The 11,465-nt window shown below is 38.2% G+C and overlaps 2 protein-coding genes across 2 annotated transcripts in view; one reads left to right on the top strand and one right to left on the bottom strand.

Annotated features, from left to right (window-relative positions):
- Positions 1-7,853, top strand: part of slc25a24 (solute carrier family 25 member 24) — a 14,266-nt gene extending 6,413 nt beyond the window's left edge. The window contains exons 4-10 of the mRNA XM_053321821.1: positions 775-886; positions 3,921-4,079; positions 4,492-4,644; positions 4,812-4,919; positions 5,255-5,422; positions 5,520-5,670; positions 6,636-7,853. Coding sequence (XP_053177796.1) covers positions 775-886; positions 3,921-4,079; positions 4,492-4,644; positions 4,812-4,919; positions 5,255-5,422; positions 5,520-5,670; positions 6,636-6,817 — 1,033 coding nt within the window. The 3' untranslated portion in view covers positions 6,818-7,853. The remainder of the gene's footprint in view (positions 1-774; positions 887-3,920; positions 4,080-4,491; positions 4,645-4,811; positions 4,920-5,254; positions 5,423-5,519; positions 5,671-6,635) is intronic.
- An 895-nt stretch (positions 7,854-8,748) lies between these two features.
- Positions 8,749-11,113, bottom strand: LOC128361861 (transmembrane protein 69-like). Its single transcript, XM_053322433.1, has 3 exons — positions 11,034-11,113; positions 9,648-9,692; positions 8,749-9,531 (listed from the first exon to the last, which is right to left on the bottom strand). The coding sequence occupies exons 2-3, from the start codon at positions 9,690-9,692 to the stop codon at positions 8,752-8,754; spliced, it is 825 nt and encodes a 274-aa protein (XP_053178408.1). The 5' UTR covers positions 11,034-11,113; the 3' UTR covers positions 8,749-8,751.
- Positions 11,114-11,465: the final 352 nt, after the last annotated feature.

Here is an 11,465-nt window from a genome sequence, read left to right as displayed (position 1 = left end):
CTCCCTCTCTGACTGAGCAGAGGCCTGAAAACCGAATGGGATTTAGAGAAGTGTAATCTTGTTGTCAATTTTCTCTTAGCAGTTGGTTAAAGGGCTATAAACATAATACTTACATAATTTAATAAAAACATAATTTACTGTCTTGTGCTCTATGTTAGACATCTACTTCTGGTTGGTGTTAGTGGCTGTTGGTATACTCAATTATATAATTATACTCAATTATATACAGGGTTGTAGCTCCCTCTGGAGACACTGGGGTCATGTCCTCAGTATTTTGGGGAATGTGTGGGATTTAGAAACTTGTGACAGTGTGTCTATGTGGAAATATGATGAAAAATATACAATATGTGTAAAATGTAGGCCTCCATGCTGTTATGCCAGATCTTGTGCTGTGTTATTGCCCTACATAAACATAGAGTTTTTCTGGAGGTGTGGTTTAAAGAAAAACGTCAAATATTTGATTAAAAATATAAATTTTAGGTCATGAATTGTATAATATGCCTTAATACCTTTTCTAACCAAACTTATCTATAAAAGCCTCATCTGGTCATGATTATATGGAATACAGACAATTTCTGTGTTGAATATTGCAACACGAGTACAAACAGGTTGGAAGGGAGTTTTAAAGTTGGGATTTTAGTTAAATTTGGGTCTGGCCAATACTAAGTAAAATACAAAACAAAGTTTATTCAATAGGCCAATAAATGAGTCATTTTATCCGAGTTCCAGATAACTAGGCCATTTGATCATTTCCTCCTATCTGTCTTGTTACAGTATTGATGTGGACGGCACCATGACTGTGGACTGGAATGAATGGAGGGAGCATTTCCTGTTTAACCCAGCCACCAACCTGCAGGACATTATCCGCTACTGGAAGCACAGCACGGTAAGAGGAGGGCCGGAGCCTCATTGATTGTTGTGTTTAGTGTACATAGTGATACCCTCTTAAAACACAGACCAAAACCACTTCCTGTATAAGCAATGTATTGTTCATCAGTGCGTTGCAATAACAAAATGTAAGTTTGTTGACCTGTTGTCATGGTGAAGACACACTGCTGGCACAATGCATGTTTGAAGCTGAATACTTTGAATTTTTTGTTAATATGTCCTTTGGTTCAATTACATCTGAACAGGCTGCTGTATTTGTTGTATTTCCTTTGACAATGACCTAAAAGTTGCATTTTATACAATTTTTGCCATTTGGAGTCACAAGTTCTCTCATGCTACAGTAAGTCAGTTTGCAATTACACATTATGAGCAGTGCTGTAGTTAAGAAATTAAAACAGTATTTCTGACACTTTTAGCAGATGAAAGATGTTCAGATTTCCGAAAATGAATCATTACATATTTCTAAAGTGAAATTGAAGCAACATTGAGGTTTTCTGGCATCCAGCCTGTACCTTCACCTTTCTTAGACTGTCTCAGATCTCACTTTAAGAACCTTTTGGCTCTGAAGGGGAAAGTTGTTAAAGAGACTCGTCAGCTGATGCTGGATTTGTTTGGCAGCATATCAGTAGCTCTACGTCAGCAGATTAAACTCATTCATTACCACAGAAGAGGTGACAAAAAGAGGGACAGAGGTGGAAAGAGAGCATGACGAGAGGAGGAAGTTGTGAAGAGATCCTAACCTCTAATTAAGATCAAGGCTTATCGGAAAAGAAGATTGACATGACTTTTTCTTGTGACCTCTTTATGAAAAAAGAGGTTGTCTAGCTGGTCTTAATTGTTAATGAACATAACTATCAAACATGATACTTTCATTCATAACTTTTTGTTGATTGTTTAGATTTACAATGAATATTAAAAATCTTATAGTTTGAAGTGAATTTCCACATGGAGCTTGTTGGCTATATAGAAATAAACTGACATGACAGTGGTTGTATACCTGAAATACCTCCAGATCCAGTCAATGACAAATCTCTGACGTTTGCTGTCTCTGTTTACTGGCACAGCCTCAGAGGTTAAATAAACCTGTTGCTGCTAAACTCGGCAGAGATAAGCTAATTTCATGCTGACCTGAGGGGGGGATTACCTCATCAGTGGGATTGGAACATGAGAAGGAGGGAAGTGAGTCTGGAACAGGACAGGGCAAGGATGAGGTGACTAGGAAGAGGCATCGGTGAGACTGAAGCAGTAGTTGGTCACATCGATGGCAGTAACAGCTTCCCACTACTTCCAGTATTCATGCCAATGGTTACTGACCACAGGAGATTCAGTATTTCTCCCCTCGGGCTGGATTGGATTTGTAGACCCTTGGCATCTGATTAGAATCGTGTAAAGGATCTGATCAGTTTAGGAGGAAGCTTTTACAATTTTGGGACTATATTGTGCTGGATCAGCAGCTTCATTAAAGGCTTGAGATGGCCATCGCTCTGCTTCAGCATCAGCATAGAAACTGGTTCATCCTTGACTTTGACGATGATGGAGTGATTTACGAGGTGGAGGTGGATGTGGTAGGTTCTTAAAACTTGATCTTAATGTCTTTATGGAGCCTGGTAGGTCGGTGTGACTGATTATCCAAATTTAACACAGATATACACTACATATATATCTATTGATGTATGATTCGGCTGAGAAATAACAAGAAATGTCTGTACAGAAATGTCCGAGATATACTTAAAATAATTAAGTTTGCCCACCAAAGAGCACTGATAAGGTTATGTCCCACTCAGTACATATCTTGGTCACAATCTTTTAATAACCATCATTATCAAAAATGTATGTTTATTTTATGTCTTTATGTTAGGAAAATCATTTTGACTGATATACTGTTGTCAAATCAAAGGTTCAGCATTAGTGAAGCTATATTTTGTGCAGCAGCATTTCCCCCCCTCATATACACGATGACACCTGAGCATATAACACCTGAGCTATCTGATACCCCTAATACAATAAAGCTAATACATTTAAATTCTGTTTAGTTAGTATTAGAAAAAGGTTTTTTTTATGGAGCTGTTGGATTGGATTGAATCCCTTACATTCCCCCAGCCTTGCATGAATGTATGAAGAGGGGACATAAAATGAAGAACTCCTCACAGTATAAGGCTCTTCAAAACAGTAAAACACCACCAAGTTGAGTATCAGTGCTTTTCTGACACAATCTCAGTATCTTAAACTTCACAAAGGCTCTCATGTCTGTTTGTACTTCACAGGCGTTCACATTATTGTGTCCACTGTCTGTATGTCTGTTTAAGTAAACAGTGGCCATCAGTGTCACCTGGAAATGTTGTTCATCAGTTTAACTTTTATTTGTGATCTCACAAAAGATATGCAGAAAGACGTGTAATTTAATAACTGATATTGATTTGTTTACATTAAATTAATGTTTATTTTATTTAACTTAATTGAAATAAGATTGCTGCAAATGCAGACTATTGGCATGTGAGAATTTACTCCTTCACTCCTAAATTTTTATCTCAGTGATGCAACTGGATTTAAGCACTGCAATGATGTAATTGATCTCACGGCATGGGGTTTTCTTAGAGTTGTGCAACATTTTTGGATGAGGATAAGGCGATTGTCTGGTTCTGCCAAGCTTCAGGTGTGGCATATTACTACATACTGCATGCGGTTGTGAAACTGTATGATTAAGTGAAAGTCAGTCTCAAAAAGATGCTTTAATGGCAAAACAAACTTCTAGTTAAACTGACTGTGAAAATAATCATCATTTATCATTGCCATAAAGCACAAAATAAATGAACTGAGATCTGCTGGCTTTACAAATTCTCACAGCTTATTTAGGTAGCATGTAGAGTACAAACCACTCACATTTTGGCTTTAAATAGGCATTTATCAGCTGGCGGAGGACTTTAGGTTTGAAGAGTAATTAAATGTTCCTTTAGCTCACTGTTGATGTTTTGAAATACAATTCATTAATAAATGTCCTTTACTGTGTGTTAACTCTATCCTGTTGTGTCTAGGTGCTGGACATTGGTGACAGCCTCGCTATCCCAGATGAGTTCACAGAGGAGGAGAAGACCACCGGTCTGTGGTGGAAGCAGCTGTCTGCGGGGGCCATGGCAGGTGCAGTGTCCCGTACAGGCACCGCCCCGCTGGACAGAATGAAAGTCTTCATGCAGGTGTGTGTCAAGGCTTTTTTTCAACAGCCCAGCTTTCAGATCTTCATTATACATCACATCTTGAATAATAATTATATATTTTTTTTTGGTTCCAGGGGTATTAAAACTTACTCCTTAAAGGACAGTGTAACTTTCAGACCAAACGAATATGTGGTTTAATTCACGCAGGATGAGGCAGAGTTCACAAAACAGTAGTAAATGTAATGTGATTAGTTTACATTGTACGGTGTGTTATTGGCTCAAACAGCATAGAATTACAATATAAAAGGGAGAGACAGCTCATGGACTATATAAACATAATTTACTCTTATAGAACTTGTGAATAATTGTTATTATATTTTACATGTTTCTTACAGTTTCATGTAAACTATTTATATTTCATGACTAACATTACCAAGGGTTTTATTTACAGGTGCATTCCTCCAAGAGCAACAAAATCAGCCTGGCTGGTGGTTTCAAGCAAATGTTAAAAGAAGGAGGGGCGATGTCTCTGTGGAGAGGAAACGGTATTAACGTCCTGAAGATCGCCCCCGAGACGGCCATTAAATTCATGGCCTATGAGCAGGTAAATCAGTTTTACCTCTTCAAAAAAACACCAAATACAACATGCACCTCAGGCTTGACTGGAACATATTGATGTAAGTTTTTGCTATCAAACACCATAATGTTGTTAGATGATAGTCATTAACTTTACACGCACTACAACACTTCCTTGTCACTGTTTTCCAACAGTATAAGAAGCTGCTGTCTAGTGAACCAGGGAAGGTCAAGACTCATGAGAGGTTCATGGCTGGATCGCTGGCCGGAGCAACGGCACAAACAGCTATTTACCCCATGGAGGTGAGTTTCAGAGCTTCAACAGCCCAGAGACATTGCTTGTGTGTTTGTCTGACAACTTCCCACAACTTATGGGGTCAATTACAGTGTGTGTATAGGTAGTAGGTTTACAGTATACATTGGTTTGTTGAATCACTTGCACTTGTTTGTTGCTTTGTTAAATGGAGAAATAGTCAAATAAAAACAGATAAATATATTGGAACTGAGGTAAAACTAATAAAATTATTATTTTTAAAAAAATATTTTAATATTATCAGCATTCTTGTTATTAAACCTACATTCAGAAGTGCTTCCCTGTGAAGAGCAGCCTCTATAACTGATGATCTTTGTTCATTTAGGTGATGAAAACTCGGCTGACCTTGAGGAAGACCGGACAGTACTCAGGAATGTTTGACTGTGCCAAGAAAATCCTGAAGAAGGAGGGAGTGAGGGCGTTTTATAAGGGCTACATTCCCAATATTCTGGGCATCATTCCTTACGCAGGGATAGATCTGGCGGTGTACGAGGTATGTGGAGAGGAATCATTTTCAGATATAAAGCACTTAACACAGTATTCAACCTCATCCTCATCACACATGCTAACACATCTCTAATCCTCACCAGAGTTTGAAAAACTTCTGGTTGGCCAACTACGCCAAAGACACAGCCAACCCAGGTGTGCTGGTGCTGCTGGGCTGCGGTACCATCTCTAGCACATGTGGCCAGCTGGCCAGCTACCCCCTGGCTCTGATCCGTACCAGGATGCAGGCACAAGGTACACAGACGCAAACCTTATTTCTTTGAACAGTGTTTGGGTCAGCCAACTAGTGCGTGTCACACTATAGGTTCAACCCTGACACATACTGTAAACTTTGAGGTTAATGATTTATTGTGATTATTAAATGGGGACTAAGATAAGTGGGAATTGTGACACATTACTATTATTTTGGGTTATGAGTTAAATGGAGGAAATATGCTTAGATATATTTAGATGAGAAGTTTGATACCACTCATGTCTGTATGATAACACAGACCAGATAATGGTTAGTGAAGCTTAATGTAATGTGTTGAAAGGTACAGGTCGGCTGAGAACCAGGTTAGCTGTTTACCTTTGCTTCCAGTCTTTATGCAAAGCTAAGTTGCTAGCTTCATATTTACCATGCTGACACGAGAGTGGTAGCAATCATCTAATGTAACTCTTGACAACAAAGCAAAAAAGCATATTACCTAAAATGTCTTAAAAATCTGTATTTAGTACGGATTTAGTGGCATCGAGCAGTGAGGTTGCAGATTACAACCAACTGAATACCCTTCCCCTCCCCATCCCCTTCCAAGCATGTAGGAGAAACTACAGTGGCCATGAAAGGCTCTCTTTATAGCCAGAGCTTGTTTGTCCATTCTGGGCTATTGTAGAAATGGCGCAACATGGTGGCTTGTTGCGCATTCTAAGGTAATTAAACAATTAGACAATTTGCATTATCGGGTGATTGTACACTAATTAAAACATACCTTTTGAATATTATATACTATTTCTGCCAGTGCATTGCCCTAAATCTTACACACCTTTTTAAGTGTTGACTTTCAATTGTTGATGTGTAAATTCGCACTGGGTGAACAGTTCAACCACTATGTATTTGTATACCCTTTAACCTCAATCATTGTTTAATTTCAGATAGTAATACTGAGCCAAAACATTAAAAATTATATTAATATCATGCTGATTCAACTCACTTTTCTCAGCTTCAATCGAAGGCTCAGAGCAGCTACCAATGAACCTGATGGTGAAGAAGATTCTGGAGAAGGAGGGCTTCTTTGGACTTTACCGTGGCATCCTGCCTAATTTCATGAAGGTCATCCCAGCTGTCAGCATCAGCTACGTGGTGTATGAGTACATGCGGTCTGGCCTGGGTATTCAGAAGTAGAGAGCAGAGCATTTTTATTTTGAAACACTTCCCTTTTAACACATTCAGGAAACTGACATGTAAAGAACTTGTTTACCTGTAGGTCACAGAAGTCTGGACTCAAACTGCTGCAGATGGAGCCATTGTAGAAGTTCTTAAAGCAATCGCAGGACTTTGGCTGAACTCTTGAGCCACTATGCCAAAGACATTGTTTCAAAAAATCTAATCTAACAAAGGGCTGATCAATAATGAGACTTCTACAATGTTTCCAACTATATGAAGTTTGTCCAAACTGCGTTTACAATGCACCCACGGCTCAAGTGTCACAGCACAGTTGGGGTCAACTGACTTTCAGTAAAATCAACCAAAGAGATAAATATTAAGAATCTGAAAACCAGAAGAAAAAAAAACACCTGGAGAAGTTTATTTTCATTTATTTCATTACATATTTGTTTTGTTTAATTGTCTATTTGAGTAGAAATGCCAATGTTTTTTATCAGACATTTTATCTATGGGTAATATTATGTGACTGCACCAGAAATGTATCGCACGTTCTTCTAAAAGTTGACCAAAAAGCACCTTATTGTACCAAATTAAGCCGTCACCTGGTGAAATGGAACACCTGCAGAAGTGGAATAACACATTTTTGTTCTTTTGTTTTTGTTATTTCATTAGCAAAAGTAGAGAGAGCAAAAGTGGAAAACAAAACATTTTAGACAGTCTGTCACCGTCATAACATCTTCAGAAATATTGTGTAAAATGTTCCTTTTGGAGCGGAGAGTTGTTTCACTTAGAAATCTGAGGAAACTTTTGAAGTGCAATACTGTGTTTAGTCATTCACACACATGTCCTTTTTAGAAATGGATTGAACTTGAGTTTCATTGGTTCCACAAAGGCTCCGTTTTATAGGACATCATTATTGCACATTTCTCAGTGAGAAGATGGTGAACAGGAAGTAATGTGCCTTAAGTGATTTTCCTCAGATGTCTGTGAATATCTCCACCCTCCATTTCTTGCCTTTCTTTACAATATTAGGTGAATTAGATGCTGGTGTTTACATGAATAAAAACATTTAAGTACAAATGTGGAGATTCGAGTGTATTTACTGAAGCCTACTGTGGTGTAATGTTTAAATTCATATATTCAATGTTTGTCTTTTAAGTGGAACAACAGACAAAAGGTTGTGATTTCAAGTCTTGAGTTTCAAAGATCTTTTTTGTTTTGCTTTGTAAAACCTGTCTAGCGTTCACCCACACATCATTTGATGGTGTGCTGTTCACACCTGAGACTTTAAGTACAGATTACTCCAGTTTAGATCTTATGTAATACTCTCTTCCTCCGTGATGTCAGTACTCTCGACTTCAGCTGTCTGATCCTGCCCAGGTAAAAAAAGAAACTTTAAAATTCATCATTATCATTTTGATAACCAATTATTTTAGTCAAGTTAAATTAAATGGCTAATAAAGGTTCTCACATTTCAAGATGGTATTCTCTCATCATAAAAATACACTAGTGTGGTTCTTTTGTGGGGACTTCATGAAATCAAGGACAGCAGGTCATGAAACAGGCAAATTTAAAGCATATTTTTTTCTCCAGTGACTTGTGAATCCATAAATATAGTCAAAAAAGAGCACCGTATGTTGCAGTAAGTTCCAAATGCATTTATTTGATAATCGTTCAAACTTGCTCCACATTTTCAGTCCCTTTTGTTCAGTTCATTAAATGATGACGCAAAAGTAGAATTTCTGAATTTGGTGCCACCCAGTGGTAAAAAAGACAAAGGTCACAAATGTATTCCTTAAGAATAATTTTAAGATGGTTCACTAAGTCATTTTGAAATCATTTTGTTAGAGAGGAAATATCCATGACTATATTTCATTGCAGCCTCCTTTTAAAAGACGAGTGCACGTGAAGTTTGATAATCAAAACAAAAGTACAGTTGCATATTTTTTATACTAATCTGTGAAAATGTTCTTCTCTGGGTAGATTTCCTTAATTACGAGTGTCCCGATAAGAGAAAAAAATGCCACAAAAGTCAGGACGGAGCGCAGGGCTTTGAACCAGCTGGGGTAGGTGGGCAGCAGAGACAGATCATAATGCAGTGAGATTCCAAGTCCCATGATCACCATGGTGACTGCAGGAATGATGCTGTCGCTCATCAGCATTGCCACCCAGGCTAATAGGGAGGGAACCACGCTATTGGCCAGGTTTATCCAGTCAGGTTTGGCCGGGCTGCTCTCAGGAACAGCGAATCCCCAGCGAGCTCCGCCTAGGAAGGAAAGGATGGAGGCGCCGTAAGCTAATTGAGCGTAGGCCAACTCTGGGATGTAGATCTCACTCAAAGCCATGAACAGAGTCGGGGAGACGAAAGGGATGAGCCCTGCAAACCCCAGGTACAGGGCAGGTTTGGGACCCTTCCACAAGTCTTTCATGTCATAACGGAGCAGATCAAGCTCTCTGGGAGGCGGTAAAGGCTGCGGACGCTTTTTCTGCCTCACAGCAGAAGAGTGAAAATGTTGATTCCTCGCTAAAAATGCAGCACTATGCCTCAGGAAAGGCTCGCTCCTCATGAAACCAAGAACAGCAGCAGTTTTTGCTGGTCGAGCAGCCTGTTCTGGACAGGGCAGCCTGGCTGATGAGGCCCAACATGTCACTGGACGGCTGGATCCACCATCAGAAGCTCCAGCCAGCGAAGATATCCAACATCTTTGCGGAGGAACTGCCCAATGCAAAACCTGAGAAAGACACATTCATTTTAAAGATATAACATTTTTCATTACATTTTAAATATTAGCAATATGAACAACAGAGCTTCAGGAGATGGAAAATCATAAGTTAAGTGGTCCATTACCTTCTGGGCAGTGAAGGTGCTTCTTCTAAATATAACAGAGAACATCTGTTGAAAAATATAAGAAGACGTCGAGGTAAGCAGAGAACAAAGACATACCAACACACACATTGAAGGCTAATTCACCCAGTAATGTTAAAATAACAAACATAGCCTAAGTTGACTTACTTGAAAAACTTGTTTTGTCCAACCAACAGTTCAAAACCCAAGCACAGACAGTTTAACATTATAGAGAACCAAAAAATAGCAAACTATTTACTGCACATTTAAGAAGCTGAAACCACTGAATTCCTGCCATGTTTCCGTAAAAGATACTTAAGGATCTTCTCCCTACATGTTTCGAAATGTATGTAAAGACTCTACTTCTAATAATAACTATTTTTTTCCCACAAAAAGTACAATTAGAATCTTTAAATGACATTTACTCCTCCCTCTTTAAACTTTCAAGAATCTAAAAAATATGTGAATTTCATTTCTAAAGTGTAACTGAGGCACACACAAAGTCTCACACTTCGCTCTGAAGTCCATTCTCAGCATTTGTGCACCGCAGGCTTCAGCTTCAAGCTGTATTTTGAGACAAGGATTGGCTTTCAAAGTATTTAACATGTAACAAATCAGGCTTGTAGGGCCAGTTTTAAATCAGGTTTTCAATTAGCAAAGAGAAACTTTCCATTTACTAGCAGATGAATGTGAAAATAGTGTCAAACTCTGCACAGACATCATTCTGCACAGTGAAGCTCAAACATTCAACAAGAAACAAGAAGGAAAACATATTTTTGAGTGGAGGGGTACTACTCTATCATATCCAAAACATTACTGACTAAATAAGCAACAAGTCTCAGGTTTTGACTTACATAGCTTGAATATTTAATTATTAGACCGATGCAGTGAAATGATTTGGTCTTAAGTCATGTAAAAGACACCATTACAGTGAGAAAATAAGTTTATAAGTCTGCATTCAGTGGTAAAAGACATATGCAGACTAGTGTCCTGTTAATCAACTAATCGATTAATAGACTAGCATGGAAAACAAACAACTAAACAACTAAATCTCTCGGACAGCTACACCCCACTCACACAAACATGCATGCAGTCTAACAGGACTCTCTAAAAGGTGCTGCTCTTTACAAACAAAACAGTTTTAAGGTCAGACTCACTGGCCCAGGGTGAATGTAAGGTGCAGAAACCAGTCAAACCAGTTAATAATCACTGTATTAATCACACCCATAATGAGATCTTCACATTTCTCCAGCAGCAAACGACAACCAGACAAACTAATTTAAGTCATGAAGATACAGCTGCAACAACACCGTTACCATGGTAACAGATATATGAGCGAAGTGTGGTTTGACAGCTCACACTACTGAAATACTGACATTGAAATATTACCTCTGTTTTCACAGTGAAAGACTCATATTTTAATAACTTATTCTCCCGGAGGTCAGCTAGAAGGTGCTTGGAGCTGGGAGCACGCTGGTCCGCTGGTTTATTCTCTCCGTGTTCACCATGAGCTCAGAAAACTTCAGTTCCGCTATAAAACAGCAGAATAATAATAATAATAATACTTATTATTATTATTAATTACTTATTACATTATATTATATTGTATTAATTTGAAATATTATATATGTGATTATATATGTATTTATTTTTATTTTTATTATGTTTTTATTATCTTGTGATGTAACTCATTTCTGAATTGTATAGACTATGATGTGGATGATGTGGTATTTGCCTGAATGTGTATTCAATTGTTGTTTGAATACATACATAAATAAATAAAGAATAAAAGTATAGCCTACACTATTGAACAGCAAATAA

This window comes from Scomber japonicus, chromosome 7, assembly GCF_027409825.1.
Source record: "Scomber japonicus isolate fScoJap1 chromosome 7, fScoJap1.pri, whole genome shotgun sequence".
NCBI classification, from domain to species: Eukaryota; Metazoa; Chordata; class Actinopteri; order Scombriformes; family Scombridae; genus Scomber; species Scomber japonicus.
The sequence above is the reverse complement of the archived record's forward strand: the minus strand, read 5'-3'. Positions and strand labels throughout refer to the sequence as shown.

Excerpts from the sequence above, each read along its gene's own strand:
- LOC128361861 (XM_053322433.1), bottom strand. The coding sequence starts at position 9,692 with ATGTTCTCTGTTATATTTAGAAGAAGCACCTTCACTGCCCAGAAG. Across the intron at positions 9,532-9,647 it reads GCACCTTCACTGCCCAGAAG|GTTTTGCATTGGGCAGTTCC; the intron begins GTAATGGACCAC and ends TGTCTTTCTCAG.